The 27,790-nt window shown below is 26.6% G+C and overlaps 3 protein-coding genes and 2 long non-coding RNA genes across 14 annotated transcripts in view; 3 read left to right on the plus strand and 2 right to left on the minus strand.

Annotated features, from left to right (window-relative positions):
* LOC100165635 (modular serine protease) overlaps positions 1-27,790 on the plus strand; it is a 52,363-nt gene that overhangs the window by 9,377 nt on the left and 15,196 nt on the right. The window lies entirely within an intron of this gene.
* Positions 1,746-2,255, minus strand: LOC107884119. The gene is made up of 2 exons (XR_001679725.2): positions 1,896-2,255; positions 1,746-1,808 (listed from the first exon to the last, which is right to left on the minus strand). It is a non-coding gene; the product is annotated as an uncharacterized LOC107884119 (long non-coding RNA).
* Positions 6,756-13,499, plus strand: LOC107884120 (modular serine protease). Of its 4 annotated transcripts, XM_016805614.2 has the most exons (12): positions 6,776-6,838; positions 6,915-7,011; positions 8,407-8,467; positions 9,158-9,274; positions 9,345-9,548; positions 10,940-11,154; positions 11,336-11,548; positions 11,770-11,934; positions 11,998-12,131; positions 12,204-12,371; positions 12,681-12,837; positions 13,170-13,499. In XM_016805614.2, exons 2-12 carry the CDS (start codon positions 6,960-6,962, stop codon positions 13,337-13,339), a joined length of 1,656 nt encoding a protein of 551 aa, XP_016661103.1. In that variant the 5' UTR covers positions 6,776-6,838; positions 6,915-6,959; the 3' UTR covers positions 13,340-13,499. The 4 variants fall into 4 exon arrangements, with proteins under 4 accessions (XP_016661104.1, XP_016661102.1, XP_029343828.1 ...); XM_016805615.2 differs by having other exon boundaries at positions 6,756-7,011; positions 10,952-11,154; XM_016805613.2 differs by having other exon boundaries at positions 6,757-7,011.
* Positions 12,311-16,891, minus strand: LOC115033818. Of its 2 annotated transcripts, XR_003839127.1 has the most exons (4): positions 16,703-16,891; positions 16,545-16,627; positions 13,761-13,913; positions 12,311-12,407 (listed from the first exon to the last, which is right to left on the minus strand). It is a non-coding gene; the product is annotated as an uncharacterized LOC115033818 (long non-coding RNA). The 2 variants fall into 2 exon arrangements; XR_003839126.1 differs by having other exon boundaries at positions 16,545-16,891.
* LOC100169416 (modular serine protease) lies at positions 17,368-24,006 on the plus strand. 3 transcript variants are annotated; one of them, XR_001679726.2, is made up of 11 exons: positions 17,368-17,874; positions 19,142-19,202; positions 19,847-19,963; positions 20,120-20,545; positions 20,654-20,868; positions 21,026-21,256; positions 21,546-21,686; positions 21,768-21,901; positions 21,966-22,133; positions 23,011-23,558; positions 23,715-23,809. XR_001679726.2 is itself a non-coding variant. In XM_016805611.2 (11 exons), the coding sequence occupies exons 1-11, from the start codon at positions 17,823-17,825 to the stop codon at positions 23,900-23,902; spliced, it is 1,899 nt and encodes a 632-aa protein (XP_016661100.1). In that variant the 5' UTR covers positions 17,369-17,822; the 3' UTR covers positions 23,903-24,006. The 3 variants fall into 3 exon arrangements, 2 of the variants coding, with proteins under 2 accessions (XP_016661100.1, XP_016661101.1); XM_016805611.2 differs by having other exon boundaries at positions 17,369-17,874; positions 23,011-23,176; positions 23,715-24,006; XM_016805612.2 differs by having other exon boundaries at positions 17,370-17,874; positions 23,011-23,164; positions 23,715-24,006.

Genomic DNA, 27,790 nt, shown 5'->3' on the forward strand with positions numbered 1-27,790 from the left:
AATTTTCAAGTATTTTAACCAACAAATAAAGTTTTATTGACATTCATAAAAAAAAAAACTAATTAAATTGGAAACTGAAATTGTCCGTAAACAGCTCAAAACAAATCAAAATATTTTGAAAATTTTATCATATTATATAGAAAATGGAAATATAAACAACCAGTGAAAATTTCATGTATCTACAGTCATTCGTTTTAAAGTTACACCAAAAACCAAAATCAATTTTCTCGAAAACAGATTTTTGCGTAAAAATTCCCGTTTTTCCTTAATTTTTCACGGCGCTTTTGAAAACTATTGGAAATTTTTGACCCCCTAAAGTACCAACTACATCACTTTCCTATCAGAAAAGGTACTGTTGAAGAAAATCCAAGCACTTTTACTGTCCTAAAAGGTGATGACAGACACAAAAAAAAATTAAAAATTAAAAAAAAAAACACACATAATTGTAAAATCAATACATTCATCGTTCCACTCAGAATCTAAAATATAACATTTGTATTAATAGTAATAATAGTTGAGTAGGTATGTGTTTTTATTTACCAAATTATTTTTAAGCTCCAAATATCCTAAAGTTTTGTCCTCAAATATACTCAAGTCTACTTCACTGTCTATTGGTAAAGGGCAATCTGTCATGTTATTAGTCTCTAAGTTGGTCATATGATTTTTGGTTTTTCCTTCAAATAGATTTTCAATTGAGAGCAATCATTCTCAGCTTTCATTTTGAATGGATAGTATATGTTTTAGTTCGACTTTAAAGTACATTATATGGCGTAAAATCTGTTTTTTGAATTCACTATCTAAAAGTTTAGAAACATTGTAGGTACAATTATCAACATCTTCAAACCGATTAATCTAGTTATTCTTACCAGTACATTCATCACCAACTGAAAGAGTAGACTTGGTTTTTGTCCCACAGAATTATCAGAAATATTGTCCATTAACAATAAATGGTTTGATTTTGAACTACTTGCATAAGAAAGTTTTCTTTTAAAAGTTAAATTTTCAGCAGCTGTAAAATATAAATATTATTATTTTAAATGATCCACAATATAGGTTTGAAAAATTATTATAATATTTACAATCATTTCCAGGAGTACTTTTTTTAAAACTGTTTTGAGTAGTAGTATTCTTTAGTAATAGTTGATCTAAGAATTATTAATTATTTATCACAAAGTTGCAAAACAATTTATACAACAAATAAATTATTATAATGTCAGAATTTTTTTTAAAAGGTGACAATTTTCCCCTATTTTTTGGAGAAAGTACACATTGTATTTTATTTGGCGAAGGTGACCATCCAAGATTTTTAAATTTATCAACCTTATTGATACCCTGGGAAACCTCTTGATTATATTTCAGATTTTTCCATTTAAGTTCAGATACCATTTTACTGCCAGACTTAAAATCTGAAACTTAAAATGTTCATTATTTGAATTAAACAAATGTATTGATCAATAATTAATTGTATATGTAGGTATTTAAAAATGTTTGATCATGCTTAAGATTTCTCTGATAAAGAAAAAAAAATGGTCTTACTATCATTTTCACCAGGTTCATCAAATTTTTCTGAATTATTTTTAACAATTTTTGTTTTCTTTGTTTCTAATAAGGAATAAGGATAATCAATATACTTTATTAAAATAATTCACTAGGTATTATTAATTATTTTTAGGCAAAAAGTATCATACATTAGGGATCGAAAAAATTATAATTTTTTTAATAAATATTATTAAGATAATACTAACCTTGTTTTTCTTGATTTTGTCATTTATCTACTGATTTAGCCATAATTTAATTGTCATCAGAATCTAAATAAAAAGAAACATAGGATAAAAACATAATTTGAATAATTTAAGAATATAATTGTTTTTATCATACTATTATGATATACTAACCATGTTTTTCTTGATTTTGTCTTTTATCTACTGGTTTAGCCATAAGTACAAAATTCTGACAAAATCGTTAGAGGCGTCTTTGAGAAAAATTGTATAGGCAACATACAATTATTATTCTGTTAAAGTGATTCCTCACTACCGTTGTTTGGAGAAAAATTGACTTTTACGCGTTCCAACGAACTGTCTCAAGGTTTACTCGAATAATAATTTCAAAAAAGATTTGAATATTTTATTATAAAGGCTATTTTGAATCACTGGAGTCAGAATTAAAAAAACAAAAATGTAAATATATTTTTTTCCATTAAAATCTGTAAAATTATAAATTCATTTTCTAAATTTAAAGTATGAGTTTTAGCTTTTTAAAAATAATAAATTAAAAATGTGGTATGAAAGGTCCTAATTTGACTTAACAATAAAATAAAATCATTATCGATGTATAACTTAAGTCGGTATATATTGGAACTCGTTTAAGTCTGACATTTCGTGTGTATGCGTGAGCGTAAGAGCGAAACGTTAATCCTGCTTGTTGTCGAAGGATTCAAAATAAACTTCATAATAAATTAAAGTTTATGCATTTTTCGCCAAAACATTGAAGTTTAAAATCCTATTAAAATAGTATTCTCAAAAAAATGCGTGTGTGCGTAATGTCTACACAATTTTTCTTGAAAACGGCTGAAAGCTATGTAAAAAAAACAGCATTATAGCAATATATCATTCACATATTAATATATTATATGTATACTATTCCATTATATTTTAGTTATTGTTACGTTATAATTCTTTAAAGATCATGCATGGTACCATATATCGAGGGCACTGTGTATTCTTTCTTCGAAACTGAATCAGATCAAAACCCTTCTTTATCACCTGGGTCATTTGTTGGTTCGAATACTGTAATTGAAGAGAGCTGCGAAGAAGGATATTATAAAACTACTTCTAATAGAATTATAATTTGTCCAGGAAATGGAAATTGGAAACCAAAGGTTGATAAATTATGTTTGAGTAAGTATATGCATTATTATTTATTGTCTATATTATAAACATATTTACAGACAACAATTAGTATGAGTAGAATAGTAGGTACCTATTCCTTGATACTTGAATAATTTAATATTTTCACTGTTAATAATATTTTATTAATTAACAATTGATTTTTGTTTCAAGAAAGATGTCCATCCATGTTTTCGGACAGTTTAGATATCGAATGTATTTTCAATGGTAAAAAAGATGATTGTTCAAACCCATCAATTGAATCAATTTAATTTTTAGTTCGCCACGCCACTGTATACACGTATCCCATTTAATTATATTTTTAAATACCTTTTATATTAAACCATTTAAATTCAACAAAATTAAGGCTGGCAAATTTTTAAGGTGGTATTTAAGTTGAATATGCGATTTTATCCCAAATTAATTTATTGTTTTCATTTATGAGATTCTGAGTGGAACGATACATTTTGAATTTTTTATTTAATTAAGTGTTTTTTTAAAAAAAATTTTTGTGTCCGTTTAAACGATTAGTGGTCAACATAATGCTTAGATTTTCAATTTCAGTACTTCGCTAACTTCTAGAAGTTTTCAATATCGTTAGGAACAAATAAATTTAAGGAAAACTAGATTTTTACTTAAAACAAGTTTTGATCAAAATCGATTTAGTTTTTTTGGGGTTATTCAAAAACTCATAACCTTAGATAATTTAAATTTACATCAAATTTTAGATTCTGAGTGGAACGATGAATGTATTGATTTTACAATGATGTGTGTTTTTAATTTTTTTATTTTTGTGTCTGTCATCACGGTTTGGGGCAGTAAAAATGCTTCGATTTTCTTCAACAGTATCTTGTTTGATGGGAAATTGAATATAGTTGGTGCATTCGGGAGGTCAAAATTTCAAATTTCCAATATTTTTCAAAAGCGCCGTAAAAAAACAAAAGAAAAATAAAGGAAAAACGAGAATTTTTACGCAAAAGATGTTTTCGAGAAAATCGATTTTGGTTTTTAGTGTAACTTTAAAACAAATCACCGTAGATACATGAAATTTTCACTGGTTGTTTATATTTCCATTTTCTATACATGATAAAATGTTCAAAATATTTTGATTTGTTTTGAACTGTTTAGGGACATTTTCAGTTTCCAATTTTATTAGTTTTTTTTTTATGAATGTCAATAAAACTTTATTTGCGAGTAAAAATACTTGAAAATTTAATACATGGCTCCTAATATATTGTTACAATGACATTTGAAAAATATTAAAAATCCATAGTCACAGTTTTTTTTTATTAGCATTTAATGTTCAAAAATTGACAAAATATGTAAAAATCACGAATATTAACAAATTATTTTGTGTTAAGAATTCGTAAAAAATTTTCTTTATATTATTTATAGAAAAGAAAACTAAAAAAATTGAAAACCGACCATGTTGTACACAGCTCAAAAAGAGTCAAAATATTTTGAAAATTTTATCGTATATAGAAAATTTTGATATTAACATTCAGTGAATTTTTCTAGTATCTACAGTCATTTGTATTTTAATTACAACAAAATAAGGAAATCGTTACATGAGAAATCGAGTGAATATCAAATGTTGTAAAAATATGAATTTCAAACGCTCATAAAAATTTAATTTGACTTTCTTGTAGACATTTTTTAGATTCTGAGTGGAACGATGAATGTATTGATTTTACAATGATGTGTGTTTTTTTTTATTTTTTTTGTGTCTGTGTACACGATAAGTAGTCGAAATAATGCTACGATTTTCAACTTCAGTATCTTGTTCGATCAGAAAGTGAATATCGTTAGTGTATTGGGAGGTCAAAATTTAAATTTGCCAGTAGTTTTCAAAAGCGCCGGGAAAAACAAAAGAAAAATTAAGGAAAAACGGGAATTTTTACGCAAAATCGATTTTTACAAAATTGAATTTGGTTTTTGGTGTAACTTTAAAAAAAATGACCGTAGATACATGAAATTTTACTGAATTTTTATATTAGCATTTCATATACACCATACAATTTTGAAAATATTTTGACTCTTTTTGAGCTGTTTACGGACATTTTCAGTTTTCAATTTTTTTAGTTTTTTTTTGTATAAATATCAAAGTTATAGTTTTATCTGTTGGGCCAAAAAGAGTAAAAATTTAATACAAGGCTCCTGATATATTGTTACAATAGCAGTTGAAAAATATTAAAAATACACAGGCACAATTTTTTTTATAAGCATTTAAAGATCGAATTTTGAAAACATTTATCAAATTTTAATTTGAATAATTATTTTGTAGTTAAAAATTTATAAAATGTTCAACTTTTGTATCTGAGAATTTAAAATTTAGAACAAGATTCCACGTAAGTAATTAATTCTGTTACCAAAAAATCTAAAAAATACATTTACACAGTTTATTTTTATAGACATTTTAAGTTCAAATTTAGACGAAATTACATATTAAAAACCTGGAATAACTATTTTAGTTATTTTGTTGTGATTGTATAATATATTTCGTGGGTATACTTGAAACTTCTAAAGTATACTATAATATATCTATGATAGTACCACGGTTTTTTGTTGATGTATAACGCGTTATAAGTACCTAATAAATATTATGATATGATTAATTTGGAATTTATTATAGGTACCTAATATAATATTATGTCTTATACCTAGACTAACATACCGTCTCCGCTCAGAATCGTTTTTCTTATACAATGATATTATATCATTGAATTCAAATTTAATACCATCCATTATACAGTGACCCACTTGTAACCTACTGTACAGCAGAGCGAAATCCACTTCCACACCTTTTTAAGCATGATAGTGGAAATAAATAATTTTTATGAAATTGATAATTTGGTTGAAGAGGGTATGTTGTGGTATAATGTGTGGAAAAATAGAAACACCAGTCAAAATGAAACTAAAAATATAAGTTTCATAAGTCTTTTAGATAAAACAAATTTATATCCAGCAATTCATACCGCTCTAACTATTGCATTACCTAACTCTACCAGTTACTACTTATTCAGTAGAAAGAACTTTTAGTACACTGCGTACAGTAAAAACTTGGACTAGAAATAGTATTGGCGATAATCGCCTTAATGCATGATAGCTGTACATAAAGAGTTTGTCATAAATCATAAATTGGAATTAATAGAAGAAATTATAAATGAGTTTGGTCTACTACCACGTAGAATGGAACTATTATTCAAAGATTGAATAGTTAGTATTTATTTGTTAGGTACCTAATATTTGTAAATTATTTTTTTCTTAGGATGTTTCTTTTTTTTTTAATCTCATTAAAGGGTATATTATATAGTTATGTTTAAATATAAAGTTTTAATTTTAATTTTATGTTATTATTTATATTTTATATAGTATTATTATAAATACAGTTATACAGTTTTATAAATTTTAATAACTAAAATAATATTATAATAATGTTATGTTTGTTTTTAGGTAAAAAAAATTGAAGTTTTTTCCAAATGGTTTGGTTAGGTTAGGTATATAATTTAAAATTTTCTACAAAGTGTAAAATGAGACTTTTCATTTTGTAAAACCGATCAAGTATAATATGTAAATGTCATGCACCTAAGTTCGACTTACACAATATTATGATCGTATTTCATATTTTCCTGTAAGACATGATTACACTAAGCATGTGATAAAAAATATACTACCTATTGGCTATTATTATTAATTTTCAAGAACATATAAACGAAAAATAATTTATATTTTAAGTTCGAATCATTCATTTCACTCTATTTCAACATAAATATTAATATTATTATACACTTGAAAAACGAATAGTCGTGATGGGGGAAACTTCACTTATAACCCCCCACTATACCTACCATACTCAACCCGCCGGCTATTCACTATTCAGTCGATCATAGACGTTTGCACTGGCTTAATCATATTAATAATAATAAAAGATTTAACCATTTGAATGTTGAATTGTAAGCAGTTATTTATGAATCGGTCAAAATTATTAATCATGTACAATTAATTTTAATATTAACATTCTCTATTTAGTGCTGTTATCTTATTAAATTTTCATTATACTATCGTTGTCAGTCGATGACCATGAAATCTTTGTTCTCCTGGCTAACGTGTTTTTGTTTCATTTTTGGTACGTAATTTTAATACATTACGATGCGTAAATATTACCTAATCTATCTACTATATAATACCTATTACCTATTACCTATGTTTATATTATTTAAGTAAACGCAAAGCATACATTTAAATATAAATCTTATATATAATTTTTACATTGGTTGTACAACCATTATATTAACGCGACAGTATATTAGGGGAGACCTGGACAAAACTAACATATTATGATGAATTTATATTTGCATGATAATATTGCTAAAAATTGATAGGGACTAGGGAGTGATTTTAACAAATATTCTTTGTGTTTTATATTTGTTTTTGTGTCTATTATTGTTAATTTGTACCTACTAAAATTTAATTATAAATCAATCGTTTAGGTACACTAAATAAACAAATAATAAAATACTAAATAGATACCCATAAGATATAAGATTATATTATAAACATAATTAAACATACATTTCTAAATAAAAATATGAAATTAGCATTTTGAATAGAAAAGTATTTTCATAATAAAACGTTTTCTTCATTTAAACATTAAAAAGTTGAATAACTTTTAATAAGAATAATCCATATTATATTGTTGTACCTTGTATAATGTACTTGCCACGGAAAAATAACAACTTAGGTAGGTGGATATTCTTTATACATTGACGAAAAGTTTATTTTTTAGATTATTATTTAGCAAAAGGTAGGTATTAAGTTTTTCAATAAAATATATGTGTTTTTATTGGGAAGTTATATATTACTTTCTTATATTTATAATATTAAGAGTTAAATGTAACTTTTGTCCGAACTTGAATCTTTCTACCGTGATGATAACGGAATGCCATAATTATTTTTCGTAAATGTTCCATTTAACTTTAATAAATATTTATAAGGCATATTCAATGTAGGTTGGTAATATATGACGTAATATCGAATCTAGTAGTTATTTATTATACTTGCCACTTGGACTATTTTTATAAATAATAAATAATTATATCATAATATTAGTTATTACTAATATTTTTGAATTTCTATATCCCACATATTTTCCAAACTCATTATCATCTATTATCCTTAGTAGGTACACAAAGTTAAATATCTCAAAACTTCTAGTTTGAATTTTGAATTTGATGCGTCAAAATATTTAGATACAATTTCTGATAAATAATTTTCAGTAGAAAAGAAAAGTTCTCATTAGAAAGCCAGAAGTTTGAATCTCCACAGAGCAATACTTAAGTATTAAAAAACACATTAAGAATTTAAAAATCTTATTTCAAATAGCTGCATTATTGAAGAAAAGGGGGATGAGCATGCTAGGTGAATCACTCAGTAGATAAATACTAAGTTCAAATAAATGTATTAATTCTAATTTGCCTACCCCTGTCGATTATACATGAATTGCAATATTTTATTATTTTAGAAACGGGCATTTTGTGTGATAGAAAACTTGAAAAACGACAAACCATATTTTCTTGCCCGGGGTTGGTAACTATATAGTTATTATATATATTATATACTATGTTTTCACAATAAATAATAATAAACTTCTATTTAGACTATAATTAATGTAGCTTTTCCAAAATATATTTTAAGTACTACATTTAACTTTAACTTCTATGTAAATTAATTGATTAAATTCTATTTTAAAATCATAATTGTATTGTATTTATTAATTATTTAAATTGTCAAATTTTAAGAATTATATATATTATATTGTATCTATTAATCTGTAATAAGTCTTATACGTTACATAAAATATAAAATATATTCTAGATATAATTTATGTTTAATATACTTTACTTTTATACCACATATTAAAAATAACAATTTACGTTACACTGAAATTATAACACAATTAAAATACATTATACATTTTTGATGGACAAAAAAACCCATAATATACTTAAGCAGGCGCGTAGTTTAATAACGTTTTATTTTAGTGGTTGGAGTGGAATAATTTTACGAAAAATTAAAAAATGTCTATCTAAGAATTATATTTAACAAGTATCTTCAATAATGTAATGACAATGTTATTTATTACATACATATAAACGATACCTTAATAGAAATATTTCATACGCGTATTTTATAATATGACATATTAAATTGATTAATATGAAATAATAATTTGTGCTAAAATTTTTAAATGCTTATACCTTAATTCAAAAAAGTGTAACGGAATATGGGTGTGGATCTGGCGAGTGCATTGATGTCTCAAATACTTGTAATGGAATACGAGATTGCAGTGATGGATCGGACGAAACTTCACTTTTGTGTGAAACGGTCCTGTAAGTCGATTTAGATTTACATAAACTTAAATACATAAAATATAGTTCATATTGACATTTTACATTAAAGGTGTCCTGCACAGTATACATTCAGGTGCAAATATGGCGCTTGTATCAGTAACAAGAATATATGTGACGGCATCGAACAGTGTGCCGATGGTTCAGACGAAGAAAAGTGTCCCAATTCAACTTTAATATCAACATTTACGAGTTCAATACCTAAAAAACCTGACACGGCAAAACCAAAACCAATAACCGCGCCGTCTCACATTAAGTAGGTTAATCGGATAAATTGGTACCTATATACCTAGTCCTATGAGTACATTTCCAGTTTAAATGAACTTGAGTCCTGCATAGAGATTCCTAAAAATATTACTAGAAATAAAATTTAAAACATATTATTATATTGTATTTTATGTTAGATTTTTAGTGGAGCGAAATTGATTTTACAATGATGTGTGTGATTTTTTTCTGTCTATCAGAAATATTTTAGATAGTAAAAATGCTCTGATATTTGAGATAAGCATCTTTTCTGATAGAAAAGTGAATTTAGATGGTACTTTTGAGATGTCAAAATTGAAAATTCCAAGTAGTTATAGAAATTGTCAAGAAAAATAAAAAAAAAGTGAAAAAATGATGATTTCAACGTAAAACCAATTTTTGAAAATGACGATTTTATTTTTTTGGTGTAACTCAAGATCCTTGAAATTTTCACCAAATATTTATATTAGCATTTTCCATAAATGGTAATATTTTCGAAATATTTTGACTATAGTAGTACTATATAGACTATAGTTACTATACTAAATTTTTTTTAATTATTCTCTGTAAAAATTTTTTCATATTGTATAAAAGTTTGAAAATGTAATCAAGGTTCCGTATAAGTTTCTTTAATGTAAGTTCAAAAATATCAAATATTTTTTTTCTAAATTTAGACAAAACTCATCAGAATGTTGAATATTTTAAAACTACTTATCAGTTAGAAATTCACAAAAAGTTTTTCTTTTCATTGCTAACATAAAAATTACCATAGGTAAAAAAAAGTTAGCCGGAAAAAACATTTTAATTAATTTTTTTATGAGCGTTTGAATTTAAAATTTTTAAGATGTTGGATTTCATCGGTAAATTAACAAATTTTCATCTATCATGTTTTGATATTTAGTTGTAATTAAAAAACGAATAATCCTAGATACTTGAAATTTTCACGAAATATTAAAATGATAATTTTACATAAATGATAATATTTGCAAACAATTTTGACTCTTTTTGAGCTTTTTATAGCTATAAGACATTTTTTTTTAATCTTGTAAAATATTTATCAGTTAGAAATTCATAATTTTTTTTTTTTCGTAGTTGAGATTAAAAATGTTGACAGAAGATTTCCCAAAAAAAAAAAGTTACTTAAATGGAACATTCATTTTTATAATTTTTTGAACTTAAAATGTTTACTATATTTGATATTCAACGTTAAATTATTAATCGATTTTTGATATTTGTATTTCTGTACAGTAGAGCGATACCCACTTGTCCACCTTTTTTTTGTATTGCCTAACTATAATTTAGTAAGTAATTAATTCCTATTATTTCTATATTGAAACAAATGTATGCAATAATATTGAATTGTATTATAACCGGTAAATGTAATATTTGTTATGCTAATTTTAGGAAAACTTGCAGGATACCGGCAATTGAGGGCACAAAATATTTTTACAAAGATCGGAATCAAAATTTTTCTCTGTCTCATGCCACTGAAATTGAACAATATCGCATAATTGAGGAAGACTGCGAAGCTGGGTATTATAAAGTTGTTCCTTACAGATTTATGGTATGTTCAGAATCCGGACAATGGAGACCATTCGTAACTGAAGAATTATGTTTGAGTAAGTGCCTATATCCTATTGTATTGCATTGTTTTGTATGCTATACACCAATACAGATTATTTAAAAAATAATTTTAAAGATAAAATTATTGGTCTAACAGATATTTGGTAATAATTTATAATATTATTTAACCGTTACTGCTGAATGTGCATTAATTATAAATTTTATTGTTGTAACCAGAAATGTGTCCACCTATGAAATCAGATAGTTTGGATTTTGAATGTACCTTTGAGGATAAATATATTAGTTGCTTAACTCCAGTACCTGGCACTATATTGTATCAAACATGTAAAGTCACTCATAAATTACCAAGTGGACAGGAACAAGTCCCACATCAATTACTTTGTCTGGAAAATGCAACATGGAGTGATGCTCTATATACTTGTATTCCAAGTATTATTTCATCATTATTATTATACTTATTATTATTATCAGAGCTGTGAACTTATTGCACTATAAAAACATGAAATATAAAATAAAATTTTTGAATTGAAGAAAAAAGGGGCTGAGCAGCCTGAATCACCATATATTTTATTCTATAATTTTGTTTTATAATATATTATTATTTATTCTATTATTTATTAACCTACTCACCTATTAAAATATTATTGTAGCTTGTGGTCTACTATATACTCCAAGTGAAGTATTAAACGATGGGAAAGTAGAATATGGGACAGTGCCTTGGAGTGTTGGATTATATAGACAAATAAAAAGTCGTGATGGGTTTTATGAATTAATATGTGGAGGAACATTAATTGCTCTGAATAAAGTTATCACTGGTATAAAAGTTTACAATAAAACACATTTAAAGAAGAATTAAAAATTAATTTTAATGTTTACAGCGGCCCAGTGTTATTGGGAAGAAGGGTATACGAATAAAATATTGATGAATGAAAAACATAAGTATAAAATTGCCGTCGGAAAATATACTAGTGACCTTTCGATAAAGGACAATAATTTTACTCAGATTATCGATGTAAGTATAATTTCTTAGTTGAGAACAAAACCATCGCTTGATCCTAAATATATTTAAAAAAGAAAATTTTAGGTGGGTTTTGTTTATCTGAAAGAGAGTTATTATGGCCCTTCTGGGTATTATGCCGATGATTTAGCTATTATCGTGTTACAAACTCACGTTACAATCAGCGACGTTGTTATGCCAGCTTGTATCGATTGGTTCAAACAATATTCTGTTCCGAATGGATCTATCGGAAAGGTAATTTTGTTGAATGTTTTCGACAGTCACGTGGAACTTTTTGAGCACATATTAAAACATAAAAAAAAAATTAACTCACAGAACTATAACTAACTAAAAGAAAATAACAACACTTAATTGTAAAACCAATTTATTTGTCACTTCCACCCTGAATCAAAATATTTGAAAAAACTTAATTAAAAACTATTTTTATAATTTAGTGAGTATAGTGTGGATAGAAAATGTTATCTTCATTTTAATAACAAGACAATATTATGAATATAAGTATAATATATTATAGTATTAAACAATTTGTTTTATAAATTATAGGTTTTCGGCTGGGGAAAATCGGAAGATTTGGAAACAAGTTCTGTTTTGTTAGAAGCAAACGTATCATACACTGACAAAAATACTTGTCGTGATATGTATTCCAATGGATTTCAATCATTGGTGACTATTGATAAATTTTGCGTCGTTTCTCAATTAGGTAATATAAGTTTAAAACGAATAAGTACTTACATTTTGCATAAATTCTAAATACATAGGTAATATAGGTACATAGCTACTTACAAGTCATAAATTTGTTTGCTCTTGTATAAAACATGTATCTAATATCTTGTGGATTTGGATAAACTCTTCCTTCGATAATTATCAATTATTATATTTCGCTGGTTATATTTGTAGTACCTCAAATTAAATATTCATTAATTTACGTACATATTTTTTTTATTATTAAATATTTAACAAGGGTAAAACAATAAGTTTTTGATTGTACCTATATATGCGTGCATAATTGTTATTTCTCATCTAAAATTGCAGAACAAAGTATTACTGAAGGATTTATTGGATCAGGCTTAACATTTGAACACGGGGCTATACAATTTTTGACCGGAATAGCGAGTGTCATGGATCCATACACAAACGATTTAGTCGCTGTTTTTACGGATGTAAGTCACCATATTCAATGGATTCGCGAACGACTTCTCTAATGTATAAGTGAATACATCATGGTATAGTAAGATGTATTCATTCGTTTCACACCGAATGATTTTTTTTTTATTTATAAACTATATTGTGTAAAACTCGGATTAAATAATACGAAACCTTAGTATTAAAAATTTCGTACAATAAATTATTTATTTTACATTATTAAGTTCAAATCCAATGAATAGGTACCTATTATAATATTTACATGATAACATATTTTAATAGTTTGAAACACAATATCATGCTGATTAGTAAGTATTAAAGTTTTACTCATCTACTGTTTTAATAATATATTGTAAATAATTGAGTTAAATTTTTTTAGACACCATAATTAGTTGGCAATACATATTTTAGACAGTTAGTGCTCAAAGTTACGTGTCTAAAAAAAAATATTAGGTAAACGTGTTAGTGTGTTACACTTACTAATAACTCCATGAATTTGGAAAAAGTAGAAAAACTCAACGCTGATTACTCCGAGTTTTCTATTCGAAGTATGTACTATATTGACCAGTGATTTTCAAACTGAGTGCCGCGGCACATTGGTGAGCCACGAGCATTCACGAAGTACGCGTTCTTCTGAAAAATGTCAACTATTCGTTAAAAATAATAAAATAATAATTGATATTATGACTGGATATAATTTTAACTTGGAGGCACCTATATTTGATATTTGGTCACCTTTTTACCTGTGTGGTAATTGCACTGTCACCGACCCACGGACATCATGGCCACCGTGATCCGGTAAGTCTCATAATATGAAATATTTATTATTTGTAAGTCGATAGTTATATATATATATTTAAGCTTTAAAGATCACTCAGACTGACTGACTATTAACGTAGAGCCTAAAATTAGACTCTAAATTATAATAGGAATTTTCACAGTACCTAGGTAATATATGAGAGCTCTTGAATTTTTCAAACTTGACACTTGAGGTGGTTATTCATACCAAATTGATTGATATTTTTTGAATTGCGTAATGTTGTGACCAATTGCCCAACGCACGGTGACCTGTCGTCTGCGCTTGGTGCATTATGGCTATACGGGTGATATTTAAATGTCGATAACTTCCAAACTTAGTTTGATTGTCACATCATTTTTGCAGATCTGTATTTAGTGTGAAAAATATTTTCGACTCGAAAAAAAATGTTACCCCGGTAAACAAGATTTGTTCCTACATTTCTACTAGGGAAAAACTTGAATATGGAATACTTATAATTTTTTTAATTTATTTTGTAGTTGAGTTGTTATATATTGTTATCATTCGAAAGAAAAATAAATTGAATAATGTCAATATGATACAAATATTCTATTTCAAAGTTTAAGAATCATATAAATATATAAGAATTGACATTTTTTAAGGGCAACGCAGTGCCACACATAAATAGATGCAGATCGACCTCCTATCGTTAGCAGTCATTGATAAGTAAGAGTCACGTACTCACATGGTGCGGTGTGATCGTAGCTCATAATATATAATTTAATATTGGCGAAAAAACATCACCAGAATGATAAAACAACTCTTACTGATATGTTAGGTTTGTTTCACGACACGCAATGTGTCTAGTTTTAAGAGATAGGTCAAACTGTTTGAAATTCGAAAAGTCAAACCAAACTTTAAGTGTTGGTTTGAGTTCAAAAGTTGGACCTGGTTTTCAAAAATCAAATCGAACCGAACTTGAACAAAAAGTTCAAAATGCAATGATTAATCCAAATTTAAAAAAAAGAAATTGGAACACTAGCTTATACGTTTCGAACAGAAATTTTTTTTTTTTTACATACCATTAAAAGATCCGAGACCATATTTTTTACCACCATTTTTATGTTATGGGCAATGCCGGTTTCTGCCAAATTATACCTTTCCCTTATCTGCCAGTTCACTTCTCATCAAATCATAAATTAGTGGATTCACATTTCCGCCATATCTCACGATGTTTAAAATAATATTCGTAAGTCATGTGTAATGTGTGTACTGTGGTATGTATTCACTTCACATAGGTATTATAACTGTTATTTCTTACATTTATTATATGGCATGAAAATCGAATTTCGTTCAACTTCAAACTTATAATGACACGCTTGTAAACAATAAGTAACTTTATAGCTTACTATATTTTATTCAGTTTTAAACCTTTTTTCTCAAAAAATTGTCTGTATATATAGTAATTTATATTTTTTTTATCTATTTAATATTTTGTACGACACTAATTATAGCTACAATTGTTTAATTTTATTCGAATGCTATATTATTATTATACTTTAAGTTATTTGATATGGCGGAAAAGTGAATTGGCTGCAATATGAAAGGAATACTTCCGTTAATAATAGTCACACTGTTTTGTAACACAGAAACAATATTTTTTGAATTTCCGTATCAAAATTAAACTTAAAATTTATTTTCCAAAAAGTTACAAAAATAACGTTTCAACTTCCGCCATCTTACTTCAGAACTATAATTACGACATAGTAGCTACACTATAATTATATAATATTATACTGCATGCTCATCGATCAGGCTACACGAATAATATAATAATATATAATATTATATAGTGTCCATTATAACATGTTAATTTCGAATTCGAGACTGCTTGAGCCTTGAATTTTCGATATCAAAAATCATGCCATCAGAATTCTAACTTATAATCAAAAAACCCAGACGCTGTCCAAAATGGGCATTAGTAGTTAACTGTTAAGCTACTCATCAAGGCAGGCTGTAATCGATGTGTTTATCCGATATTTTGCGAGATCGAAGCATGTATTAGCAGCCTTCTGTGAATACCTGTAGCACAGAGAAATACTTGTTTCCATCGTATTTTTTATGACGTAGCATGGAGCGTCAAGGTCGGAAGAGTCTGGAATCTTTAGTTTAATATATTATAAACCTAACTAATGTTTGTAAGTATTTCAAACTCACTGTTCGCATTATTATATTCTATTAATAATATTATTCAGCGCGATGCGCATGTCTTATTCCCGTACAACGCGTTGGTCAAATAATATATAATATATTATATAAAATATACATTACTATAATTATATATATTAAGACTTAAATGTATGCATACATAGATAACCAGTTTTACACACTTGCCTGAACATATAAAAACATTAGGTGGTACAGAATACATTAAATTTGAAAAACAACAATTTGTTTCGTTCATGAACCTATAGGTTAGGTATATACGTATATTTTTCATTACTTACAAACGCAGTATGCCCTTGATCGTGGCGTATTCATAGGTCGGTTATTGGTAGGGGGCTGTTGTAAATTGTTCATAATATGTTATCTGTACAATTATAATAGCTGTATAATAGGTATATAATATTATTATCTTATTTAAAATACAACTAAGTGTACGTACCTACACATTAAATAATAGTAACTTCCAAAATAATAATATGATAATATATATCTGATACACGAATATAAACGTAAAACAAACAGAATCGAACAAGAACCTGAAGCTCGGACAGTTCATTTCTTACTATTCAATTCGACACAAAATTTATTACCAGGCAAAATAAATACCAAAAGCAACCTTCCCGAACGACCAATCTATGAAACAATCTGTTGACAACATCATAAACAATGCTAAACGCAATTTTTAGTACATTATTTTTTCTGTTTCTCCCAACGTCAGAGCTAGGTAGGTATAGTTTAACAACACCAAGAATTTGTCTATTTCTCAGTTATCCATGGTTCTTAACTACTTAACGTAATTTTGTAAATAGAAACGGCTCGGTGACAAATGAGACGTATTATTTTATCTTGACATTTTCAAGTATATTGTAAGAAATTTAAAAATATGGTGTTAAACCATTTTGTACAATATTAAACTCATTATAATCACATTGCTATGATATCGTTAAAGTTTACCATGAATTTATCATACGTTTAATTTTAGCTACTATCTTAATTGTATACATACATATATTGTGACTGAAAACAAATGGTAAGATTTTTTATTTTTAATAAAAACCCCACCTACTTAACTATAGGTACCAACCTACTCAAAACACGATCTGCATTCACTAAAATAATAAAATAATATGGCACTTCAATGTATGGCACAGAGTAGGTTCGATATAGGACAGATATTATATTGGTTCGTTTTACGTATAGATAAGACAATACAAACAATTCATTTGACAAATTATCGTTGTTAATTTTTTCCAAAATTACAACGTATAGATCTGCATTGAAAAAATAATCTTTGGAGGGAAACGACATCTATGTTCCCCACCTTTCTTCAAAATAGTAGCTATAACTTTGGTTCCACTGTATTTCAATCAACACAATCTGAAGCATTCCTAATACACAACGTCTACCTAACAGTTGTATCCCTAAAAATTCAAAAATAATACATGATTCCATAACCAATACACATGTGATATTTCTCGGTGATTATTTTCAACTTTATACTACATTTATAGTTTTGTTAATGTAATAATATTATTTACTGCGATATTTTGTCATCGGCCATGAAGTCAGCATATACTTTTATTCTGGCTATATACTCATATTTCGTATTTGGTACGTATATTTTAGTACTATAAACATTGCAGTGTATGTTAATAGTATTAGGTTAGAATTTTAATACATCAAATACGAGTTTGGAAAATAATCAAATTTAAAAATATTTTATTACCTTTTAAGTACTCTAATTTATCAAGATCTATGGCACAGATTTACTACGTATATTATAGAATATACACAAATTATATTAATATATAATGGAGATTCCTTAAAATTTGAAAAATCGTTCGTGTTAATTTTAGTGTTTCTAAAAATATATTATGGTGTAACTTTAGGAACTAATTAAACTATATAATTTTATAAAGTAAAATCTTTTTATCTCAAAATTCTTTGTCAGGCAAAATGTTACTAGTTAAAACAATTAGATTATTTGATATTTTGATGATAACAAATAAAATAAAATAGCGACATGGATATACAGAGTAAAGATGCCTCCCCTAGAGGCCTTTATCTTGAAAAATTATAAATTAAAATCTAATTTTATATTTTAATTCAGATAATTTTAAAGTTTTTAAATATTTTTTTAATGACAACTGAAAACCCAGTACATATTTTAAATTTTTAGAAAAATGATAAATTATTAATGAACATTGAGGTAGGTAATAGTTTTTTTTATGTATACGCAATGGAAGTTGACAAAGTATATCTAGCGTAGTGAAAGATTTTGTAGGGCACCTATCATCTACCATTTCATAACTTTTTAAGGATTCAATACTTATAAAATAAAAAAATAATCAGCTTAATTTATATTCGTTGAATGTAGTACATCAAAATTTAAAAAAAAAAATAGTACACTATGCGAAATTTGAAACGAAAATATGAATCATAATGTAACACATCCTTTACAATACAAATTAATTAGTTTATATTCAAAATATACGTTACAGGGACCTACTCAATTACGAAGTATTCTTGATACATATTGTGCAGTAGAACGAACGAGTAGCTCCTGAGTTATTACAATGTAAACATTACGAATAATAAATAATAATCCTTAAAAATGTTAAATAATAAATGTAATATTTATTTTAGTATTTATTTTACTCGGACAATTTAACAATTTTATAAATTATAAAATGTTGATAGATTAATATTAATTACAACAATTTTCAAATCATTACAGCCCCAGTATCTTCCAAAACCATTATCATGAACGTATAACTATCCTTAGTACAAATAGTTAAATAACTCAAAAACTATTTGTTTGAATTTTAAAAATTATATTAACAAATTATGCATTACCTATGTTATTTTATTATTTTAGAAACAGTCATTTTGTGTGATAGAGACATCAGAAAACGACAAACTGAACCAACTTGCACAGAGTTAGTATAATAATTAATAACCATTGATTTTGTATATAATTATAATACCTATGGTTTAACTTATGGTTTAACATATTTTTTAGGCATCTAGAAATTATAAATAAGTTGATAGAAAGTAATAACAATTTCACAAATACTCAAGCATGTAATTAATTACAAATTTGTGATAATTTATAAATTGAAAATACTTTTTTACGAAGGTTAATAGATACCTATACGACTTAATTCAGTTAATTAGATATTTTAATCAAAATTATGTTTATATTTTGACAATGCAATATAGTATACGTCATGTTAAATCTAATTCTAGACTAAGTATTAATGTAGTTAAGAGACTGTTTATATTTTAGTGATAACTTATTTATAATGGACAATTTATTTATTTCTAAAAATAAATGTATCGAGTCTTTTATTGAAGTATTTTTTAAAAAATTGTGTTTTTACTCAGCTTGTATTATACCTAATTATTATTTATGTTTGAAACAATATCTGTGCTTTATCTAATCACTTATTCTAAATAATATATTTAAGAATATGCCTCAAATTAAACACAGATTTACTCCAAGTAGGTATCACGAAAGAATAATTAAGTATTTAATAAATATTATTCATTGCATACAGCATACTTAGTTTTTTTTTTCTAGAGAGTCGGAGTACGCTTGTCAATCCGGTCAATGCATTGATGTTGCAACTACTTGCGATGGAATTCAAGATTGCAGTGATGGATCTGATGAAACACAAGTTTTATGTGAATCGACCACGTGAGTTGATTGAGATGATTAAAAATATAAATATACCTACGTAATATAACTAATTTATTAATAAATAAAATAAATAAATAATAATGATAATAGTAACAATATTTTAAATAATAACTATAGGTACCTATAAACTAATATTAATATTTTACATTAAAGGTGTCCAACATATGGATTCAAATGCACATATGGTGCTTGTATAAATATAGAGGGTAGATGTGATGGAGTGACCCAATGTTTAGATGGTTCTGACGAGGAACTATGTTCATCCTCGATAACTTCAGAACCTGAAGTCAATCTTGAAAATATCTCCACAGAATCTACAACTACAGAATCGACAACTACAGAATCAACAACCACAGCATCGACAACTACACCATGGAAAACTACACCTTGGAAGACTACAGCTAACCCAACTACACCATGGAAAACTACGGCATCAACAACTACAGCATGGAAAACTACATCATCGCCAACTACACCATGGAAAACTACAGCATGGAAAACTACAGCGCCGACAACTACTTCGACGCCAGATACAAAAATCAAACAAACTGAGTCGATAAACCAATCTTCCATTCAAAAGTATTTACACTTATTTAATTATACCTATCTATTTCTACATAGCGACGAAATACTTGGTTAGTGGAAAGGTTTAACATAGGTATCATTGTTCTGTTAATTTGCATTTAGAAAAACTTGCGTGATACCGGACATTGAGGGTACTAAGTATTTTTATAAGGATACGATTCAAAACGTTCCTCTATCACATGGGTCTATAGTGAATAATTATCGCATTGTTGAAGAGGACTGTGAAGAAGGATATTATAAAACTGTTCCGTACAAATTGATGGTATGTTCGGAGTTTGGACAATGGAAATCAGTTGATTCCGATAAACTGTGTTTGAGTAAGTATTGAATAATTGACATTTGTATTGATTTACATCATGTAAACCAATATTAACGAGATAAATTACAAATGACAATACAAGGCAAGTAGCTAAATATAGCTATTATATTGGATAATATATAATTTACAATTTAATATTTTCCTTGTGATAATAGAAAAGTGTACTCCTATGGTATCAGATGTATTGGATATTAAATGTTCACTGAATGGAGTTAATGTAAATTGTTCAAAGCCATCAGAACCTGGTACTATATTAACACAATCATGTAAAGTTAAAAATTCACATAATTCACCAAGAGAACAAGGATTAATAAAAGCTGATAATGAGTTGCTTTGTCTTAAAAATGCAAAATGGAATGGTCAACTACTTACCACTTGTACTTCACGTAATTATACTATAATATATTTTTTTATAGAATACTTTAATACTGACCTGCCGTAAAACAAATCGAACATTTTAGAACTCAATAATTTAGATTTCGAATTGGTTAAATTATTTTCATACACAAATATTTTTTTATCGTCTTAATTAAATTTGTAATGCTTCAATTTATATCCTTTCAAACGGTCAACATTTCTTTTTAGTTTTTAAGTTTAAATTTAGTCTAGGATTATCAGAATATTAATTGATGTGTTTAAATATTGTTTTTAATGGTTGTCTATTACATACCCTAGGTACAGAATCAACCTCGAATAGATTGAAAGAATCATCTGTAATAGCACCTTGGAATGTGGAAATATATAAAATTAATAACTATGGTCGTTATTTCCGAGTATGTGGAGGAACATTGATTGCTCCAAATTTAGTTGTCTCCGGTAAAAAATAATAATTATTATTATATAGGAAATACATAATATTTAGTGAAAAATTAAAAATGTATTTTAATTGTTTTTTAGCTGCCCATTGTTTTTGGAAAAAGGGGTTAAGAAGGAAGATCTTACAGAATGAAAATAATGTTTTTAAAACTGCCGTTGGAAAAGAAAATAGCAATTTTTCTACAATAGACAATACTTATACACAAATTATTGACGTAAGTAAATAATTAATATAAAATTCCAAAACAATAATTATATTATGTAAACTATACATTTTAGATCAGTTTAATTCATCTGGAGGATAGTTATGATGGTCTGTCTGGACATTATGCTGATGACATTTCTGTAATCGTGTTAGCATCCAATGTCGTCGTTAGTAATGGTGTTCGACCGGCTTCCATTGATTGGTCTGCGACACATATGCTTTCTAATGGAGATCTAGGAAAGGTTATCTCATTGTTTACAAATTACTCACAACTCACTATTTAGTATTGGGATAATAAACTTATTTAGCCTTGATATATTTAACATAAATTTGTATTCGTGATTCCAGAAAAATCTCTAAATTACATTTAAGTAATTTAGGAGGTTTAAATTACATTCATTTATCGACAACATGTTAGGAAAATATATAGTTTAGAAAAAAAAATATAATAAATAGATACACCAATAATTAGCAAATATTACCTATATATTATATATTTATGTTTATTCTTAATTTTGTAAGTAGGTATATAAAAAGTGTTTTTTCATCTATACCTACTATAAAATACAAATCATTGTTTTAATAGTTATACTCGACGAGGGGTAGAGAAGAATGCTTTTTGTGTTTGGTCGATATCCACGTTTTTCGTCATTGAGGGGGGAGAGAGATTATTTAACCCCTCCCCACCTTGCGCACGGGCCTGGGTCCCTATCCATCAATATTTGTGACATCATCAACAAATGTACTTATATTATTGTGAAATTTATTTAATTAATTTAAAACTAAAGTCCTTAATTTACAACAATAAATTTATAAGCTACCTAATCATGGATTGCTTAGTATTTTATTAGTTACTATATTTCTTATGAATATTTAATAATTGATTGCTTTTTATTGATAGATTTATAACCCAAAATAATTGTCAATTAACATTAAATAGTATTCACGTTAATATATTACACTTCGTTGAAATACTTTATTATGTCTACAATCTATGTTATGCATGACGTATAATTTGTATTATTATAGATATTAATTATTTTCAAAAGTAAGACCATTCCTTTATTTAATAATATATTTAAACTATTTTAATATATACTATTTAAATCTGTTTTATAGATGTTTGGCCTGGGAATGAACGATATGATTGGCAATGGACAACATAAATCAATATTAAAATTATATACTTTACCATATATTGATCGGAAAACGTGTCAGGAAATGTACACAGATGGATTTGAAAATTACGTGACTAAAGATAAATTTTGCACAGGTTATAAATTGGGTAAAAAAAAACTAATGTTTCTTATAGTTTTAATAGGTATTCTATTGAACGGAGTTGGAGCTCAGCTGTGAAACATTTTTTTAAAATAATTTACATTTCATCAGTTTTATAGACTATTTCCATTTGGTATAATACCAATAAGCTTTAAAGTACTTACTATTTTTACCAGAAAAAAAGTGTAGTTTTGAACAAATATCATTACATTCTCGGTTCATTCAAAATTCTACGATGTAAGCAGATCAAAGCGTACGCAGTGTTAAACATTAATAAATTATCGTGCCACGTCAGACAGAACAAAATATTATAGTTTTTTTTATTAATTTTTAATTGTTTGAGGCCTTCAGAATCATAATATATCTTTACAAAGGTTCATTTATTAAAGGTATTTATATAACTGAGCAGAATAAACTATTATATAGTATTTTGTTCAGTGAATATAATAAAAGCATAATGTAATTTAGTGATAAATTTTATGTTTCTGTGTAGGTAATGTGTATAAACTATAAAATAAATATATACTAATATTTCAAAACTTTAGTTACAGGAGAAAGAAATCTTATAGGATTTGGAGGTTCGGGCCTAATATACGAATATAGCACAGGACCATTTTTAACAGGAATATTTAGTGTCAAGGATCTACATTCAAAAAACTCAATAGCTGTTTTCACGAGCATAAAATATCACGTTGAATGGATTCGTAATATTTATGGAAATTATGTATACTAAGTATATTGTATGATATAAATTGTAACTGTATATAACACATATTAAGATAGTTACTAGTTATGTATAGTGAACTGTAAAAATAAATAAACATAACTACCTATATACATACCTACTTATATAACTTATAAGACAATCCGACATGTATTATCGCATTTTTACATTTAAATAACTTTTCACCGTTTATGAATTATTGAAATCATTATTATTATTTAGTAATTTTTGATATTACTGAAATAAAAGGATGTTAATATTTTAGATTCTGAGTGGAACCATAAATGTATTGATTTTACAATGATGTGTGTTTTTTTTTAAATTTTTTTATTTTTTTTTGTCTGTCATCACCTTTTAGGACAGTAAAAGTGCTTCCCAGTAGCTTTCAAAAGCGCAGTGAAAAACAAAACAAAAATTAAGAAAAAACGGGAATTTTTACGCAAAATCTGTTTTCGAGAAAATTGATTTTGGTTTTTGGTGCAACTCTTAAACAAATGGCCGTAGGTACATGAAATTTTGACTGAATGTTTATATTAGTATTTTCTATAGACCATAAAATTTTCTAAATATTTTGATTTATTTTGAGCTCTTTACGCACATTTTCAGTTTCCATTTTTTTTTAGTTTTTCTTAGTTTTTTTTTCTATCAATATCAATAAAATTTTATTTGTTGGTTAAAAAAGCTTGAAAATTTAATAGAAGGCTCCTAGTATATTGTTTCAAAGGTAGATGAAAAAAATTAATAATCCATAGTCACAATTTTTTTTTTTATAAGCATCTAAAGTTCAAATATTGACAAAATATGTAAAAATGACGAAAATTTGCAAATTATTTTGAGTTAAGAATTCGTAAAAATTTTTCTTTTTAAATCTAAGATTTTAAAATGTAATACAAGATTCCTTATCTATCTTTATCAAAAAAAAAATTTCTACAAGAGAGTCAAATTAAATTTTTATGAGCGTTTAAAATAAATATTTTTACAACATTTGATATTCACTCGATTTCTCATGTAACGATTTTCTTATTTTGTTGTAATTAAAAAACGAATGACTGTAGATACTTGAAAATTTAACTGAATGTTTATATCAAAATTTTCTATATATGATAAAATTTTCAAAATATTTTGATTTGTTTTGAGCTGTTTACGAACAATTTCATATATACATTTTTTTTTCTATGAATATCAATAAAGTTTTATCTGTTGGGCCAAAAAGTGTAAAAAATTAATACAAGGCTCCTAATATATTGTTACAACAGCAGTTGAAAAATATCAAAAATACATAGGCACAATTTTTTTTTATAAGCATTTAAAGATCTAATTTTGACAAAATTTATGAAATTTAAAATTGAATAATTATTTTTTAGTTAATAATTTATAAAATGTTCAACTTTTATATCTAAGGCTTGAAAATTTAAAACAAGATTCCATGTCAGTACTTTATTCTGTTACCAAAAAATCTAAAAAATAGGTACATAAGCACAGTTTATTTTTATAGTCATTTTAATTTCTAATTTAGACGAAATTACATATTATAAAACCTAGAATAACTATTTTAATTATTTTATTATGATTGTATATTATTCGTGGGTACTTGAAACTTCTAAAGTATAATATTATATTTCTATGATAGTTTCACACTATCACGGTATGTTGTTGATGTATAACGCGTTATAAGTACCTAATGTATATTGTGATATGATTAATTTGGAATTTATTACAGGTAGGCACCTATTATAGGTCAATTTTTTTTTTAATACCACTTTGATATCACTTATACAAAAAAAGTTCTTAAAACTGTTTTAAAATCCATTATTGTTTATGTTTTTTAAAATTTAATAACTTTTTTGTAGTTCCGATATCAAAAAAATAAAAATGAAATGATATTGCACAACCAAAGTACTCCTTTTTATATGTGGTAGAAATTTTGTTTCTTAGTAATGACTTAAGACTGTAGTCTTCTCAGTTCTTTCCCTCGAAAACGGGGGAGTCCTAGAATCTATCATAGTATTATTCATGACATAGTAGGAATTTCAGTTACGGAATTAAACCCTAGTACACTTACAGTTCTAGAAATAACGTTCCAGATAGATAATGTTGTTTTTCTAGTTTATGCAATATATAGGTCACCTAGCAATACAGATTTAGATAATACTCTAAATGAAATAAAAGATTTAATCCTTATCAAATCGATATCAAAAACGGCAAATTTCAAAATAATACTCGGCGATATGAATATTAACTTGCTTAGACCCTCTAAAATAAAAACGATTACCTATTACTCATGATGGAATACGGTTTTATACCTTTCATCAATAATGTCACTAGACCTAGTTCTAACACGTGTATGGTGTATCGACCATGTATTCATTAAAACAAAATCTGAGAAAAATGTATTATCAATTATACCTCAATTAAATATTACTGATCACTATCCAATAATCCTTAGCATAAAAAATATCTCTAAAAACCGCAACAACGAACCAAACCCATTAACAATAATGAAAACTGATGAAGTAGAACTTACCCGCTTAATCAAAGCCCAAGATTGGTTAGCCGTCTATCAAAATAGAGAAGCTGATAATGCCACTAATACTTTTACTGAAATATTAAATACTATAAAAATATCCACTTCAAAAGAAATTCAGATCTCATCTAAAACAAAAAAATTTAAGCCATGGGCATGCACCACTTTAATAAAGGCAATCAGAAAACGAGATCACCTACACTCACAAGTTAGAAAACACCCTTATAAAAACCAACTCAAAGATTAGGTAGGTATTACCAAAAATACAGAAATATGATAACATTGTTTATCAGAAATACCAAACAATTTTACTATACGATTGAACTACAAAAAGCAGAAAACAACGCAAAATTAAAATGGAAATTAATAGGAGACCAACTCGGTAAAAATAAAAAACAACAGACAATCCACAAAATACTCAGCAAGGACGGTATAGAAATAAATGTTAACAAACACCCAAAATTAATAGCTAATATAACTTTAATGAATATTACGTAAATGTTGCGGCCGAATTAATTACAAAATTAAAAAATGATAAAACAAACCAAAACAGAGACAATTTAAAATCCTTATTCAACTAATAAAAGAATACATAAAAATCCGAACCTTGATAAATTTATGAATATAAATGAATTTGAAATATTGAAAGCTATCTCTAAATTAAAAAATGGATCTGCTCCCGGAGCTGATAACATAACATCTGAACTATTAAAAAAACATAAACAAATACTTTGTCACCATTTGAAATATATTTATAATTTATGTCTAAACTCAAATTATGGACCCAATGCTTTTAAAATCTCAATAGTCACCCCAATACATAAAAAAGGAGCATACACTTCATTAAACAATTACCGTCCAATCTCTATTATATCAAATATAGCAAAAGTGTTTGAAAAAATAATCAAAAATAGACTAGTAGAATTTTTAGAAAAAAATAATTTACTATTTGAAAATCAATTTGGGTTTAGACCAGGAAAAGGGACGGATCAGGCTATAGCAAAAACAACAAATACTATTTACGATGCATTAGAAAAAGAAAAAAAATGTGCATCAATATACCTTGACCCGGCTCAAGCTTTTGACACTATCAACCAAGGTATTCTATTAAATAAAATGAAAAATATTGGGATAACTGGACCCGCTTTAGAATTATTCAAATTTTACCTTAGTGACAGGAAACAATAAGTTAAAATTAACAAAACACTTAGTGAAGAAATGAAAACTATATGTGGGGTACCACAAGGTACGACAATTTCACCTATATTATTCAATATACAACTAAATGACATTAAAAACTTACCCTTAAAAAGTACCTTAGTTTGCTATGCCGATGACACAGTTTTAATTTGCTCAGAAAATACTACGGGAGA

This window comes from Acyrthosiphon pisum, chromosome A1, assembly GCF_005508785.2.
Source record: "Acyrthosiphon pisum isolate AL4f chromosome A1, pea_aphid_22Mar2018_4r6ur, whole genome shotgun sequence".
Lineage (NCBI taxonomy): Eukaryota > Metazoa > Arthropoda > Insecta > Hemiptera > Aphididae > Acyrthosiphon > Acyrthosiphon pisum.